This window comes from Cucurbita moschata, unplaced genomic scaffold (genome assembly GCF_002738365.1).
Source record: "Cucurbita moschata cultivar Rifu unplaced genomic scaffold, Cmos_1.0 Cmo_Scf00049, whole genome shotgun sequence".
Classification (NCBI taxonomy): Eukaryota; Viridiplantae; Streptophyta; class Magnoliopsida; order Cucurbitales; family Cucurbitaceae; genus Cucurbita; species Cucurbita moschata.
The window spans coordinates 1,046,103-1,063,642 of record NW_019268565.1 but is presented as its reverse complement, the minus strand read 5'-3'; the positions used below and the strand labels follow the sequence as shown (position 1 = coordinate 1,063,642).

Sequence of the window (17,540 nt, the reverse complement as noted above, 5' to 3'; positions counted from 1 at the left end):
GACACGTTTTAAAACCGTGAGACTGACAGTGATAGGTTAAAGCGGACAATATTTGCTTATGGTAGTGATATGGAATCAACCCAAGAGAAAGTATGGAACGGATTACCTTGATGATCAAGATCAAGAGTAAAGATAACTCGTTTCTAAACTCGTGATTTGAATCGCTCCACAAGAAGTGTGATTAAATACCACTTGAATGACTCTAACATACAAGTTTTAAACACAAGAATTTGCAAAGAAAATCTTAGCTCTCAATAAAGCTTAAAAAAAAAATATAAATTCTTCTTTTTAATTCCAAGATGTGATGTCCCTAATCAAAGAAAAGAAGGCTTGTATAGCCTTTACAACCTTAACCTATGTGATAGGTAACTCTCAAATTAAATTAGCTAGTAGAGGAGAAATACTTTTAACCTCCGTATTAAAATGGTTAGTTAACGATAGAATATGGTAACCTGTGGGTTACATTACAACCTCAACTCCTATATTAAAAATTACTCAAATATGACAAATAAATATTTAAATTATAATGACTAAGGAATGAAATGTGCTTATTAGTCATCTTGGACTAATTCCATAAATTCAGCTGAGTTCATTAAATGCAACTTAAAGTGCATTTAATGATCTCTTTCTTCGAGTTCAACTTTGCACACATATAAGAGAGGTCTCCAACATCTTTTAGAATCTCCTTTGATGAGCAGACTAAACCTTGAATACAAGTGTACAATGTTTGTTGTAACTTCTTGGCTCTCGTCTTTGTAATTGGATCTTGAGGTATGGAAATTCCTTGGTCGTGGTTCATATCAGGTGGGCTTGAGCTATTACAAATAGTATCAAAGCCAAACACGGAGCGGTGTGGCAGTGAGGACGCTTGGCTCCGAAGAAAGATGGATTGTGAGATCTTACATTGGTTAGAGAGGGGAACGAAACATGTGGAAATCTCTTCCTAATAAACACGTTTTAAAACTATGAGTCTTATAGCAATCCATAATGCAGACAATATCTGTCCCCAGTGGGGTTAGTCGGGTTAGTCGAATTTTGGTCGTATGAATATAAACTAGATAGAGAAATGTTAATTTAATTTTATATAAGATAATAAATAAAAATAATGCTTCTTTAAAATAATATTACAAAACAATAATACTTAAAATAAATAAAAATAAAAAATAATAATAAATCGGAGTTGAAACGGTTTCTGAGAAGCTTTAAAAAAACGCCACGTTCTATTGACCCATTCTGATCCGCCATGAAAATCTGAATTGCAAGCTTTTTTCACTTTCTCCATTTCCCCCCTCCTATTCTCTCTCCATTTGACAGATTCACAATCCCAATCAATCTACGACGCGGCTTCCACAAGAAGACGAAGAAGAAGAAGAGCAAGGAGGAGGAGAAGAAGTTTTTTGTTATTTCCTCTGCCTCAAGGAAAAATGGAGGTGGTATACTGCTGGAAACGCATCTTTAATTTTCAATTTCTTACTCGAATTTCACGGCTTAAGGATGAAGGATTATGTTTGTGTTGCAGGAATCTCCGAATGTGGATCTTCCGACGACGGAGAAAGAAATCGTACCGGAGAAGATTGAGGATGAAGAGATCAAAGATCCTTTGTGTCATTGCGATCTTTGCGATGCGGAACTTGTGCATAAACTCGCTCAGCTTCTTCTTCCTGGATTATCCACCGCATGCGTCGATAATACGACTGGAGGTATCTTTCGAACCCCTGGCTCCGTGGCTGCCGATATGAGGAAAGAAATGGTAGATTATTTAACCTTGAGGAGCGAAACTTTTGTTGCGGAATCTGTAATCTTAGAGAATGCTCCGGATGCGGAGTTATCCGATCATCCTTACGATATCATCTCTGATTTTGTTGAAGATTTTTCTCTGTCGAAGAGAAATTTTTTTAGTAGAGTTTCAGCCTGGGTTCTGAGTGAGAAAAGAGAGGACAAGATAGACGATTTTGTTCAGGAAATGGACGTCAATGGCTTTTGGCCGCTTGACAGGAGACAAGCAATTGCTCAGGCTTTGCTTAAGAACGTAGATTTCAAGAGTGAGTATCATTGTGACAAGAAATTCCACTCTGCAGAAGAATTAGCTGAACATGTTGAAATCTGTGGGTTTAGAACATTAACTTGCACAAATGAAGGCTGCACTGCACTATTTTGTGCAAACCACACAGAACAGCATGATTCCATTTGCCCTTTCAAGATAATTCAATGTGAACAGAAGTGTTCTGCCTTTATTATGAGACGTGAAATGGATCGCCATTGCATAACTGTTTGTCCAATGAAGCTTGTGAATTGCCCCTTCCATAATATGGGTTGCCAATTCCCTGTTCCTTACTCTTTGATTGCGCAGCATTGTACAGAGAGTTTTGATTCTCATTTGCTGCACATTCTTCACTCTATTCACAAGGAAGCCAATGAAGAGACTCTTAAACATCGACGACAACAGCTTGAAGAGGTGAGGTATTGCAAAGTTATTTGAATTCATATATAATTTCTAATGGGAATTTACTTTGTTCATTCAATGATTTAGTTGACAGACATTAAAATCCTTTAGCTGTCTGACCGAACTGAGAAAAACATGCATATATGAAAGTATGATCTGATATAAAATGTGTTCGTTGTCTGTTATGTAAAAGTTTTCTGCCATATTGAATGTATTAGTTTGTATTCTTTAGCTACTCATATCAAATGTGTAAGCTCCACACTATGAACCCAAATTGGGTTCGTTAACCGCACACAATCACATGATTTTGATATCACCTTTGGCTCATCACACTATGAACCCGAATTGGGTTTGTTAACCGCCTTTTAACTGATCTTTCTGTGGGAACAAGCTCAACAGATTGTTCTTTCAAATGTCACTGTTGAAACTTCTTTTGGGAAATATTATGGTAATATGGTCATTGTGATTGGTGTAACCTTGAGCCCAATACTATTTGTTATATCAATGTGATTCATTATTCTGGTGTGTTTTTCTACATATTTTTGTTACATACTGTTATGAATTTGCTTGAGATGTAAGATGAATCGTATATGCTTATCACGTCCTGAAATTATGAAATCAAAAGGCGTGGTTGAAAAGGAGGAATGAATAAAGGGAAAAGATATAGCTGATTAGCTTCCTCCCCTTGTCTTTATTTTGTGGAAAAGCTACTAGCTAAGAAGTGGGATTCAACCTTCGTAGATACTTCTAGTCGATCGAACGTTGCCAATCGAGTTATTGCCAGTGGGCTAAGCTGTTAGGTTGGGAATAGATTAAGTGATTAATCCTATCCTAACTTAACAATTTAAAGTCCTAGGTGCACCGGTGATACCGATACAGTATAATCTGAGGCTAATTTTTCATCAATTAGATGTGTTTTTGTGTCAATTCTAATTACAATTCTAATTGTTCTTCCAGGCAGCATCACTTGACCACCTTAGAGGGCTTCAAAACTTGAGATTGCTAACCAAGAAAATCAAAGAAATGGAATCTGAGCTAGGACCATTGGTAATCATCGCCGAGGTTGAGGAAACAGAAGAAGCGAAGGACGCGTCTAACAAAACTGAAGAAGGGAAGGAGACGTCTAATGCAACTGAAGAAGCAAAGGATGCCTCTAATGCAACCGAAGAGAAGAAAGACGTGTCGAATGGAACCGAAGAAACAAAGGACGCATCTATTGCAGCTGAAGAAACGAAGGATGCGCCTACTGCAATTCAAGAAAGGGAAGTCGTGTCTACAGCAATCGAAGAAACAAAGGGCACTTCAGGTGAAGGAGAAGAAGCCAATGATGCTGAAAAAGAAGAAACAAAGGATGCCATTATTGCTACTGAAGAAGGGAATGCTGTGCCTACTGCAATTCATGAAAGGGATGTCGTGTCGAGCGCAATTGAAGAAACGAAGGACGTTTCGCCTAAGGAAACAGAAGAACCGAATGACGCTTCTAATGAAAAAGAAGAAGCCAATGACGCTTCAAACGAAAAAGAGGAAACCGAAGATGCATCGACTGTAATTGAAGAAACAAAGGATGGTTCTGATTCGATCGAAACGAAGAATGCTTCTGATGCAGCAGAGGAAGAGACAAAGGATGCTACGAACGCAGAGGAGGAAGAGACAACGGACGCTTCGAACGCAAAGGAGGAGGGAGAAGAAGCGAAGAAGGAAACTGAAGAAAGCAAGGAGGGCGACAATGGAAGTGAAGAAAGGAAAGGTCCATCTAAAGGAATGGAAGAAAGAAAGGATGATCCAGATGAAGCTGAGAGATAAAAGAAAACAATTTTCTTCGCGACGGAATGCTTCGTTTCCCTTTCCGTTCCCCCTTCCCGTCATCTTTTCTCTATTAACTTCACATTCTTCATATTCTTTCTTATATACTATGATTCATTGATTGATTATGCATAAACTACGTGTATGTCTTATAGATCTCTCCGATCTCTCCGGACTGCTAGTACCAACAATTCTTGTATCAACAAAAATATTTGCAATTAAGGACAATTATTATTAGTATTACTACAAGGAGTAGTAAAAAAAATTGCAAATAAGCCCTCAGAAAAATGGGTAATTAAATGAAAAGGAAGTCAGGTTGAGTCCTCCTCCAATGGCAGTGGGCGTTTACAGAGAGGGCAAGAGTTATGGAGGTTGAGCCACTGGAAGATGCATGATTCATGATACACATGCCCGCAGGGAGTCCTTATCACCTCCCTCTTCTTATTCATCATCTCATCCAAACAGATACAGCAATCTCCCAATTCCTTCTCTTCCTCCACTTCAACACGCGCCACCACTCCTCTCCTCTGCCTCCTCCTCGCCGGCAACTCATCCAGAACAACAGTCTCCTCCACCAGTCCGCCGCCGTTGCCCTGTCCCTGGCGCATTCCGGCTACCTGACCCATCCAGATGTTTTGGATGAAATCCACCTCAACGACGATGTGGAAACTCGTCTCTCTGTTTCCGGCGGATAACTGGGCGATCTGAGATGCGATCTTCCAGCCAATGACTTCGCAGGCGGCGGCGTGGATGTCGAGTGTGGAGAGTAACCGGGGGATGTGAAACAGAGGATCATGGAGTTGGCGCAGAGAGAGATGAAACAGAGCATCGTTCACCGGAGTGGGTCTGGTTTCAAACAGAATTTGCGGCGGAACTCCGGGGAAGGAAGAAGCAGAGATCAGACGGTTGAAAGAGCGCATTCGGACTTCCAAAGCTTTATGGGTTTCGGATTGGGCGGCGGCGGTGTAAAGACGATACTGAATCGGCGTTGAAGCAGCGAAAGACATGATTGATTGAAGTGGTCGATTTTTTATTCGGCGGCGGCGGAGTGAAGGTCGTATTTATAAGAGAAGAGGAATTTAGTTTCAAATTTGGAAAATCTTCAGAATGAGACCGTTAGATCATAGTGACCGATAAGGAAAATGTTAAGATTTTCCTAATTTGATCCGCTTCCACTCCCTCTTCAAATTAAATTCGTGTTTATGGGAAGTATCTGAATTTCGTTTTGGAACTAATAACGGCTATACTCTGTTTTTTTTTTTATTTTTTATTTTTTATTACTGGTTTAAGTGTTCTTTTCATTTTTTATGTTTTGGTCACGAAATCATTTTCTACTCATGACAAGCGCACGGTGGATGAGAGGTACATAAATAAACCAGGACATATTCGAATGGGTCTTGAGGATAGAAGGTCTAAAAAAATTTAAAAGAATTGAAAATTACTCCTATACTAATAAGGTGCACCTTCCTTTTCGATAACTTGAACTCCATGGTTAAGCATGCTTGAGAGCAATTCAACGTTAGGCAACCTCTTTAGGAATTTGCTACATGAGTGAGAAAAAAATATGGTGTGAAGAACTCATGTTGGTCTGTGTGATAGTCTTTACTCTTGAGAGCAAGGAGTAAGTAGTAACTATGTCGTAGGGGAATGTCGAGACCATCAAGTGCCGAATCCAGATTCTAAATCTTAGGCTTGAGATGTTACAAATGGTATCAAACGGGCACCTCTCCCAATAAGATGTGATTTAGGGATAGATCAAGATAGAAGCTGGTGGGCATGTGATACCCCAGTAAATGAAGGGTATATGAATAAAGTGAGACCATATTGGAATGAAAGCGATACTAATGACAAGGTGTACCTTCTTTTTTAGTAGCTCAATTATAAGAACTTTATAGTTAAGCGTATTATCTATTTAGGTTAAACATGGAAAATGCACTAAAAGACGTACATCGAGCTTTGACCATTGACTTTTCTTTTTCTTTTATATTTATATATATATTTTTTCATACTATTTTAGTTGATATTTGAGCCCAATTATTTGGATTTGGATTTTGATCAACTTTGGGCCTACTCCTTTAGACTTTGAGCCCAACGAAAAATCATTCAAACTTTACGAACGTAGATAATAGTATTTTGATAAAAGAGCTGACGAAGGGGACGAGCCAAATAGGGAATCTACTGCATGAGGTTCAACTAACAGAGACTCTCGAATAGCTAGAGTAAATCAGTTCCCAAGTGAGCTTATTATGGGAGACCGTCAAGCACATCCAACAAAATCAAGAGAGATCTCGTTGTTGCAATGACACAATTTGGAAGTTGCCTTTCCTTTTTTTCTTTTAAATCTTCGAATTTAATTCGAAGTACATGTTAATTTATAATTTATAAGTGGGCTCAAATGTAATTTTATCATTAATTTTAAAATTCCTTATTCAACAAATTTGGTTTTTTGTTTCAAGTTGCATCAAAATGACATATTTACCCTTATAACAAATATATATATATAGAAAAACTTCGGGATATATATATATATATTATATTGATTTATAGTAAAATGCTTATTTGTTGACGCAATATCTATCACTAAAAAATGTGAATATATATGAAAATATTATTAATCAACGAAAGAATACAGATTTAAAAATGAGAAATAGAATTAGGATCGAAGGTTTAATCTTCATTGATATTCACAACATTTTAAATATATATAAGATACCAACTAATACTAAATATAAACTAATTAAATCTTGATAATAAAATAAAATATATTAATATTCAAATTTAACTGATTACGAATATCTAAGATATATTTTCTAAGTAATATATTGTTCGAGAATATTAATATTAAAATTTTTGTTATGATTTTTTTATATATATAATTTAAATTTGACAAATGGTCATATCAATGTTAAAATTAATTTATTTTATTATTATTATTATTATTTATTTTAGAAAAAAAAAAAGGAAAATAATGGTGGGGAAAGCGAAATGATTGAAGAGATAAGGAATAAAAAGTGGATTTAAGCCACCAAGCAAATATAGCGTTGGAAAGCAGAAGCTGCAAAATTCAAAACGACATGTCGTTTTCAATCATATATTTTTCAAATTTACAATCAATGACCGGTCACCCATGCAAGCGGTAGGGTCACCATCGTCATTGTCGGTGCCCCACCTGAAGCTTGTTCTCTAAAACCACCCGTTTGTGACCGTGACTCAACCCCATTTCTCTCCTCGAATTTCCCATTTTACCCCTACCACTCCACATGAATCATGCATCCTTAGACACCAAGCACTAGCTCCGAGTGTAGCTTCGTAAAAAGCAAGAAACGATAAGACCGAAGAGAATAAAACGTTCCTGGTGGTGGTTATAGCAGTTCCTTATGATCCAAGAAAACGTCTGAAAAACAATTTCGAGTGTAATCAGACAATGACAGAGCGGCCTGTAGTAGATTGATCGACGTTTGATCGAAGGAATGAGTCACAAGATGAATTGTCGTCCCAACGTTACAGGAACGAGCACTTTCTCGGGCTAACCCGCTTCCCATTACTCAACAAAAGCTACTATATTAGAGTTTTGTTTGAATAACTGTATTAGTTGTATAACATGTTATGACATACTATGTTGAGAATCTCGAGGGTTTCTACCTAAATATCTCTTACCCACGTATGTATCTTAGTTGGTTCAGGTACGGGTCGCTCCTCTTATGTTTATGATGCACTTTGATGGAGCTCTAAAGGGTCGTTAAGTACCTGTAGCTTCGTTGGGTTCACAAGAAACTAGCTAGTTGTATATGATTCAAGACACGTATGAATGGACATTCACCGACTTTATCATTAAAAATAATTTTTGTCGCTATTTTTAATTATTTGTTTAATAAATAAATAAAGCATGTATTAAAACTACATAAGCTAATATAATAAATAGAATAATTTAATCCTTTTTAAATATAATAAATAAATAAATAAATAATTTATAATCCCCGACAAAGTTTAGAGCATACCGACAAGTTTGAAATTTTGGAATTAAAAAATAAAATAAAATGATCTGATAATGATTCTCCACGACTCCACCTAACCATCACACTATTTATTATTATTTTTTTTTTTTAAATTTACAATTATAGTTTAAATAAATTGAATTTTTAATTGGGAATTGTTTTAGACGTATGCGATAAACTCGAGCTATCTAACCCAAATTACAAATGTCGGGTTTGATAAAAAAAAATTCGATTTTAATTGGGTTGAATTTTTGTAAAACTAAAATGTAACGACCCGATTTTCTGCACACGTACCAATTGAAGACGTTTTAGAAAAACATGTAGTAAAATTAAAAACATGCCATTTAACCAAATAGCTTATCTAGATTAGGGTTACGCACGAAAATTTAGGTCGGTTATTAGGTTGACATTTTTTTTACGGAACGAAAATAGGGTTACAACCCACCTGTACTTTTTAAAATTATTATGAAAATTAAGGATATTTGATGTTTGTAACTGATGTTAGTAATGCGTTTTGACTTGACTGAATTGGGCTCGGAACTCTAATCAAGTTTCTAATTAAAAAAAAAATTATATAATAATTACACATCAAAAAAAAATATTTTTTTGTAACGGGCCCCAGCTAGTAAATATTGTCTTTTTTGTGATTTTCCTTTCGGGATTCCTTTAAGACTTTAAAATGGGTCTGCTAGAAAAAGATTTTCACACTCTTATAAACGTGTTTCATTCTCGTCCCCGTTCAATATGAAATTCTCACAGTTTTATAACCCGATTTGAAATAAATTAAAGAAAAAGAGGGAAAAATAATTAGGAAAAGAGAAAAAACGAAAAGTGGAAGGACGTGAGGGGACGTTTGGGGATCATAGCCTACGTTTTAGCCACACAAGATTATGGCGCCACCATAACTCCTTGTCTGTCAACTTCATTAAGTCCCATCGTTTTCACATTCATTCTATCAATTCAAATTATAAACGTTGGGCTGTGTTAGGTTTTTTTTATATTTGAATTAAGTTAAATTTTGAAAAAATCAAATACTCGAGTTGGTTTGCAAGCTAACATTTTATTAGTTGGACCCGCTCGAAAATAGGATTACAATCTGACCTACCCTACTTTATTTTTAAGATTATTATGAAAATTAAAAATATTTGACATTTGTAGCCGATATTAGTGATGTATTATAATTCCTGAATGTCATATTAAATTTTATGAGATAATGTCATATTAATATAATATTGTATTTTTTTCTCCGTAATTTTCTCCATATTTTAAATATTATATAAATTTAATCATATTAAATTAATATATAAATAATTTAAAATTAGACCATATTTCAAGATTTCTATTACAAAAATTTGCTGAAAAAGACCAATTATATATATATATTTATTTGTTATCTAAGATTTTTCTATTAATTCGAAATTTTTGGTAGGTTACTCTATTTAGGATTTGAGTTCGAATTATTTTTTAATTATTAAAAAAATAATTACATTAATAATTAAAATTATTAAAAATTCAAATATCAAATATTCACGTGAAAAAAAATTAAAATTTAAATATTCAATTTAAAAATTTTTATTTTTCAAAAATTTAAATTAATTCGAGCTATAAAAAAAAAACTAATCCATAAGATTCTCGGTATATTATTAAATAAATCAAACGACCCTTAATTTTATTTTTTTAATAGAAAATTGATAATTGAAAGGTGAAAATGGCAATTTCGTAAATAAGACAAGAAGCTATGGCAATTGTTTGGTGTCTAATCCGTACTACGCGTAGAGCGACCGGCAGATCCCGGTGACTTCCACTCACCGACAAAAAAAAAAAAAGAAAAGAAAAGAAAGAACTTACTCAATAGAGCAACAACAATGGCAGCCGTTTTTAAAATCTTCCATTGCTTCTCTCATCATCATCATCATCATCATCACTCACTTCCACATGCTTCAAAGAAACGCCTGAACCTTCGGATTCCGGGCATGCTGCGCCAATTTGATCAATCCCGAGATGAATGTTCCATTCTCTCTTCTTCCGTCTTACAATCTCGGAATCTGCGCTTCTTTCCGCTGGTGATTCACTGCTGAGTTCACTCCATTTCCTTTGTTCTCTGTTGATTTCTCCCTTTTCTGTTTTTCCTCCTCATCTGCTTCTTTTTTTCGCCTTTCTCTGTTTGCCTTTTTGACTTTGGACATTGCAGGGGAACTTAGATGCTGTGCTGCTGCGTTCCTCAACAACAGTAGCGGTTCGGCTTTTGTTTTGAAGGTTAATGGCTTATACGTGCTCGCTAGATCTCAGTAGCTACTTTTGCTTTTCTTTCTCTTTCGCAGCTTTATTCTTGTTTTACTTTTTCTCTGTGTGTACCTTTCACTGCTCTAGATGTGGTTTTTCGATTAACGTTTTGTTTTTAATGAGTTTCGAGTTCGCTTTGGGAGTGTGGATTTTCTTACTCTTTGATGAATCGAGCGTTTCTGTTATGCAATGTGAGATGCTTTTTCGTTAAAATATTTGGAAATCTCTCTCTCTCAATGCTGTTTTGTTGTTTTGTTCTTGCCGGCGTGCCAGAGACCAGATTCGGGAGTTCGATCTTTGTATAACTAAGTTTTCCAAGGAGCTTGGGGCTAAAAAGTATGTGATTCCTTCTATAATTGTTGTAACTCTGAATCTATTGTTCCTTTTGGAATAAATTGAAGTCGATTGCTGGGAAGTCGATGGGGATTGAGTGTTTAATTCCTGTAATCCTGAATTGAAGTCGGCTGCTACCATTTATGACTTTGAGATTAGGATGGATTTAGTACGTTACATGAGCGACTGCTCATCTATTGGTTTTGATTTTGTACGGACAGTGACTGCTCATCTATTGGTTTTGATTTTGTACGGACCACTGTCGAGTCAGAGATTAGCATTGTGATTCATTTCGATCTTTCCCAGTTCATAAATCTAAAGATGACCTTGTAGTTGTTTGGTGTTTTTAGGAGAAAGGACTAGTCGTTTCATTTCTGTGTCATCCATTAGCATAGATAGGTGTTCTTTCTGCAGTTTCATAAGAGGATTTTCTTCTCTCTCCCTCTCTCTCTCTCTTTTTGTAAATGTTCAATTATTACAAATAGTTCTTTTTTTGTCGAACTGATTTGTATGGGGTGTTGGATGATGAAAGTCCCACGTGGGCTAATTTAGGGAATGATCATGGGTTTATAAGTGAGGAATACTAACTCCATTGGTATGAGGCATTTTGGGGAAGCCCAAAGCAAAGCCACGAGAGCTTATGCTCAAAGTGGACAATATCATACCATTGTGGAGAGTCGTGTTTGTCTAACATGGGGAACAATAGTTCAATCTAGATGATTCCATCGTGTTGCTACCATGGTTTCATTTTGAAATTCACTGTCCCTATGGCTGCTTTATTTCTGTCACTCACTAATTTTTTCTTTAATTGCAGGCTTTAAGATAGTTTAACACTGAGAATCGCAGTGGTGAAGTTACGGCCCTGTTAAATCTGTGAGGTTTTATCTTCTGAAAGGTTGTTGAAACCACATACTCAAGCTTCTACAATACTTTTGATCTGTGATAACTTTACAGTGATCCCAGTTGATAGTATTTCTCATTGTCATTGTTGGAAGTTTAAATCTGTTAAAAATGAAAGAGATCGACAAAAGAAAAACTCCTATTAAGAACCAGAGTAAACGAACTCCTAGAGCAGAGAGGAAAGAACGCAAGCCACAACAAGAGACTATTAGCAAAACTGTGGATGCCAAAGAAACCGCACCAAAGGCATTGGATATCAAGCCAAACAATTTAGTAAGCGAGTCGAACACAAACACGAAACCTGCAGAGGTTCATCAAAACTTGGCTGTAGATCATGTTGCTGATGCCTGTAAGTTTGAGGAGACACATCAAGATTCTAACACCAATGCAATTGCCGACAGAGAGAATGAGAATGGTGCTGTAGATTATAAATGTACGACGTTTGAGAAAGATCACAGGAAGGAAGAAATTTCAGAATCAGAGACCATGGCAGATTCGGTTTCGTCAAAAAGTGATTCGCTGACAATGAAGGAAGAGAAAGTTGAAAGAGTATCATTTCCTGAAAATGTTTTAGAAGATAACAGTTCAGATTTCTCTCTTCACAATTCAAGTGAACAATTTGATCACGGTATAAATAAATCACCGTCCAAGGAAATTCAGACAGCAAATTCAGACAGAGACCCTCCTAGAATAAAAAACAAAAAGTCTTCCAAAAGCAATTCTAGGAGTGCAAAAATTGTGCCTAAACCTTCATCAGAATCTTCTGAAGGAACCGATTACCAGATTGTTGCTGAGGTAAAGGATATTGAAGTTTTGGATGAGGCATCAAATGGTGTTCTTAGCATTAGAAATGGTCCCGATACAATTGGTGACGATGATGATCAAGTTGATTGTGAACAAAAAATTGAAGAAATGGAAAAAAGAATTGATAAACTTGAAGAGGAGTTGAGAGTTGTTGCGGCCCTTGAAATGTCTATTTATTCAGTGGTACCAGAGCATGGGAGTTCCGCACATAAAGTGCATACACCTGCTCGACGTCTGTCTAGAATTTACATTTACGCCTGCAAACATTGGTCTCAAGACAAACGCGCCACAGTTGCAAGGCACATTGTATCAGGGCTAGTTCTAATTGCGAAATCATGTGGGAGTGATGTTCCCAGGTATATTTGCTATCATAATATCACAGCTAATTGCTGTTTAAGTGTTGTTGAGTGGTGGAAGTAGACGACTAAGTTTTCCTTGGCTCTTCCAGGTTAACCTTCTGGCTATCAAATACTATTGTGATGAGGGAGATAACATCTCGAACATTTAACAGCGTCTGTAGCTCAAATGGCGGGAACCCAACAGCTGTTCAATGGAGGAATAGATATGGAAGTAAACAAGTAAATAAGTACAACCAGTGTGAAGAGGATTGGCAAGAGACAGGAACTTTTATGGCCGCATTAGAACGAGTTGAATCCTGGATCTTTTCTCGGATAGTTGAATCAGTTTGGTGGCAGGTATTGTCGACTCCGTCTTAGATTATTTTGTATAATCTTTGTCGTATTAGACTTGCTAGTTAACCATCTTAGTTTCTTTTTCCCTGTCACAGTGTGATTGAATGTCCATTTTACCAATATCTGTATGCTTATCTCTTTGTTCCACATATTATATTTTCAGTCTTTAACACCAAATATGCAACCTCAAGACGCATCCAAAAACAAAAACAGGGAACGATTAACGGGACCTCCCCTGGGTGATCAACAGCAAGGGAACTTCTCTATTAACCTGTGGAGAAGTACTTTTCAGGATGCTTTTCAACGTCTCTGTCCTGTCCGAGCAAGCGGTCATGAGTGTGGTTGTCTTCCTGTTCTTGCAAGAATGGTAAGGTTTATTCAATAATGAAAAGTAGAACAATATTTCTTATCAGCTTCCCTTTCATGGGGGACTTCAGAATATGATTCCCATTTTAATTCATATCCAATCTTGGATCAGGTTATGGAACAGTGTGTTTCCAGGCTAGATGTGGCAATGTTCAACGCTATTCTCCGTGAGTCTGCCCATGAGATTCCAACTGATCCCGTCTCAGATCCTATTGTTGATGCCAAGGTTCTTCCAATACCTGCTGGAGATTTGAGCTTCGGATCGGGCGCACAGCTAAAAAATTCTGTATGCACCATTCTCACCCCATCTTATAATTTAGATATTTAGGATTGTATTATGTAGTAATGGATCTGTAAACATTCATGTTCTATCGTCAAGAATCGAATCCAAATGCATAATGCTTATGAATTCTTTCTACGTTATCGGCCGAAGCAATGGCTTTTAAACATGCATACCATTTTTAAGATGGAGATGTTTAATTACTCATCTCCAACAGTTTGAAATTATGCTCATGAAGCCAAAGGGATTACTTTTTTTTCAGTATGCGATCTTCGATTTGGAAGAAAAAGTTGCAAACTTCATGAAATTTTGGTGACTAGCAGATGATAAATTGAGGTGGGCTGCTCTTGATGCAGGTTGGAAATTGGTCTAGATGGTTAACCAACGTGATCGGTATCGATGCCGATGACTCTTCGGTAGATCAACATGGCAGTGACGATGACATTAGACCAGATGCAGATGGAAGATCCAAATCATTTCCTCTACTTAATTCATTGAGTGATCTCCTGATGCTCCCAAAAGACATGCTTACTGATCGCTCAGTTAGAGAAGAGGTCTTTTTCAACCCCAAGCGTTTACCATTTCTTAACTGAATGCACTCTACTAGTTTATATGACATTATGAGTGTCCTTATTCAACCATATGTTTTGTGTTCTCTAGATCTGCCCGTCGATTAGTCTTCCGTTGATTACGAGAATACTTTGTAATTTCACTCCAGATGAGTTCTGCCCCGATCCCGTTTCGGGAACTGTCTTGGAGTCGCTTAATGCTGCGGTAAGATGATCTTTTCTTGTTCCAAGCCTTTTTGTTAGGATGTCTCAACTAGAGAACTCCTAGATAGCTTTGAGTTGTTGGGTTTTGATGCGTCGTTCTTTTGGCCAAACAGAGTATAGTCGAACGGAGAGTGTCGGGTTACTCGGGGAGGAACTTCCCCTACACAGCTGCCCCAGTTGTCTATATTTCTCCTTCAACATCTGATGTGACAGAAAAAGTTGCAGAGGCTGGAGGAAAATCCCACTTGGAAAGGAACATCTCCTCTATTCAGAGGAAGGGATATACAAGCGATGAAGAACTTGAGGAACTGGATTCTCCTCTCTCGACGATTGTCGATAAACCGACGACTTTGTCCCCGATGTACAATGCTGATGGTAATGGCTGCCATGAAGACGATACGACGTTCAACATGAGGTACAAACTCCTACGAGAAGTATGGTCGGTATGAAGAATGCTCAAACAAGTCTTGTATGTATAATATTTATAACATATATAGATTGTTTCTTTATGAAAGATTGTTGAATTTGAATGAGGAAAGTAGAAATAACATAGAGGAAAGTGAGTCAATTTAGATGGTCATAGAGATTATGTATAAGGTTATCTCAGCCAAATCTTCTTTGTATATTGCATTTGAGTTTTAGTTATTATATATAAACCATGAACACATTTTCATTCCATAACCACGAACACATTTTCGTTATATTCCATAACGCCCAAAAAATTGAATGGATTGAATTAGTGATCCGAGCAACTCAAATAGAGTTGTAAACTCTAATTTTTTATTTTTGGGTTAGATTGTCGAGTTATTTTTTTAAGATTATTTTCATAAAATTCTATTTATCTACGATAAAGTTCAAATATTTAACCTTTACAATTCACAACCCACCACCACGAGAGTTACAAATATTAAATATTCTTAATTTTTTTAAAAATATTCTTAATATTTTCCGTTATTTATTTTGTACCCTAAAATATTTTGTTTTTGCCAAGCTAAAAAATGATGTCGACGCCTCTAATAAACCAGAGACACTATTTAAGTTCACACTAACTGGTCAATTTTGAATCCAATTCGGAATTTTCCTTGAGAGGTATAAGGAAGGAATTATAATGTAATAATATTGATTTATACAGATATAGAAGAAAAGATTCTCTATTGATTCAAACATTGTATCGTGAGATAGGGATAGAGACTACAAGACTCAAATTATCAATAGGCTCTCTAAGTAGATTGAAAATTCGTCCAAGAGTCGCATCGCCCACTCAGATACAAAAGAAAAGATTTTCTATTGATTCAAACACAGTACCCGTGAGATAATGATAGAAACTATAGGACCCAAATTATCAATAGGCTCTCTAAGCACATTGAAAATTCGTCCAAGAGTCGCACCGCCCACTCAGATACTGAAGAAAAGGTTCTCTATTGATTCAAACACTGTACCCGTGAGATAAGGATAGATACTACAGGACCCAATTGTCAATAGGCTTTCTAAGCACATTGAAAATTCGTTCACGAGTCGCTCCGCCCACTTAGAGGAGCTCTGTGACTGTCACTAGGAATGATTTGTGGATTACGAAGTAGCATACTAAACCTCTTTTCATGAAATTGTGATCCCACCATGTATAAATCTTGTTAAATCTATACATGTTCTGAATCACCAATACATCATGTAGCATTTACATGCATAGTAAATCATAATATAACATAGCGATGTCATAGGATATACATGGATCCTTTGTTTTTACTTGAAAATGTCAAATGTTAGATAAATATTTAAAAATACTCCATAAATAATTCTACTATTGGAGTAAAAAAAAAAAAAAAAAATGCAATCACATACAAAGTATATCATGATTGGAATGACGTAATTTTCATGACTGTTTCTTGGGCTTTACTTTGATTTTCAAACTGGGTTGAATGCATAACACTTTATCTACACAGTTCACACACGCATGAACCCACTATACAGGATTATTAACGTACCCTTGGGCCTGACTAGGGGTTGGGTGCTCTCACTATCGAAAACCCACGAAAAAGAAACGAATACAAATAATAATCTGGAAAATCGTACTTTACAAGAATTTGTTAGATCAATGTTAAATGAATATGATTTACCTAAATATTTTTTGGCGGAAGCGGTTAATACTCCATATTATGTTTCAAATAGGGTTATAATTAGACCCTGTTTAGATAAAACTCCTTATGAACTTTGGTATAATAAAATTACAAATATTGAGTATGTTAAAGTTTTTTGTTGCAAATGTTTTATTTTGAACAACCAAGAAAAGTTGGGAAAATTTGATTCTAGGACGAATATTGGTATTTTTCTTGGTTATTCATCTATTAGTAAAGCTTATAAAGTTTTTAATAAGAGAACTTTAGTTATAGAAGAATCTATACATGTGGTATTTGATGAATGTTGCACTGTTATTTCTAATGAGTCTATTTGGAGGGATCATTTGGAAAGAAATTTTGGAGATTTACCTTCAGTTATAAAGGAAAGGAAACTCTTTCAAGTAAAGAAGAAGTGAGCTTAAATGAAAATAAGGAAGAAAGTTCTTCATCAGTACCAAAGTATAGAGGTATACCTCATTTCATCTCAAGGACTTGATTATTGGTGATCCCAAACAAGGTGTGAAAACTCGTTCCTCTATTAATTTATTTAATAATCTTGCTTTTGTTTCTCAAATTGAACCAAAAAGTCTTAAGGATGCCGAAAATGATGAGTTTTGGATTTTAGTAAATCAATTTGATAGGAATAAAGTTCGGGAATTAGTCCCTAGACCCTTTAATATTTTCATTATTGGAACCAAATGGGGTTTTAAAAATAAAATTGATGAAAACGGAAATATCATTAGAAATAAAGCTA

At 36.0% G+C, this 17,540-nt stretch overlaps 3 protein-coding genes across 8 annotated transcripts; 2 read left to right on the top strand and 1 right to left on the bottom strand.

Annotated features, from left to right (window-relative positions):
- The first annotated feature begins 1,220 nt into the window (after positions 1–1,220).
- Positions 1,221–4,400, top strand: LOC111435517. 2 transcript variants are annotated; one of them, XM_023072905.1, is made up of 4 exons: positions 1,221–1,430; positions 1,520–2,455; positions 3,401–4,065; positions 4,099–4,400. In XM_023072905.1, exons 1-4 carry the CDS (start codon positions 1,425–1,427, stop codon positions 4,244–4,246), a joined length of 1,755 nt encoding a protein of 584 aa, XP_022928673.1. In that variant the 5' UTR covers positions 1,221–1,424; the 3' UTR covers positions 4,247–4,400. The 2 variants fall into 2 exon arrangements, with proteins under 2 accessions (XP_022928673.1, XP_022928672.1); XM_023072904.1 differs by having other exon boundaries at positions 3,401–4,400.
- Positions 4,401–4,552: 152 nt separating this feature from the next.
- On the bottom strand, positions 4,553–5,225 carry LOC111435522 (E3 ubiquitin-protein ligase arkadia-like). The gene has a single exon (XM_023072909.1). The coding sequence runs from the start codon at positions 5,164–5,166 to the stop codon at positions 4,558–4,560; it is 609 nt and encodes a 202-aa protein (XP_022928677.1). The 5' UTR covers positions 5,167–5,225; the 3' UTR covers positions 4,553–4,557.
- Positions 5,226–10,115: 4,890 nt separating this feature from the next.
- Positions 10,116–15,350, top strand: LOC111435516. Of its 5 annotated transcripts, XM_023072900.1 has the most exons (10): positions 10,116–10,304; positions 10,433–10,497; positions 10,798–10,860; positions 11,672–12,917; positions 13,010–13,256; positions 13,417–13,620; positions 13,732–13,905; positions 14,256–14,453; positions 14,560–14,673; positions 14,786–15,350. In XM_023072900.1, the coding sequence occupies exons 4-10, from the start codon at positions 11,869–11,871 to the stop codon at positions 15,119–15,121; spliced, it is 2,322 nt and encodes a 773-aa protein (XP_022928668.1). In that variant the 5' UTR covers positions 10,116–10,304; positions 10,433–10,497; positions 10,798–10,860; positions 11,672–11,868; the 3' UTR covers positions 15,122–15,350. The 5 variants fall into 5 exon arrangements, with proteins under 5 accessions (XP_022928668.1, XP_022928669.1, XP_022928670.1 ...); XM_023072901.1 differs by lacking the exon at positions 10,798–10,860; XM_023072902.1 differs by lacking the exon at positions 10,798–10,860 and having other exon boundaries at positions 10,433–10,500; positions 11,674–12,917.
- The last annotated feature ends 2,190 nt before the right edge of the window (positions 15,351–17,540 follow it).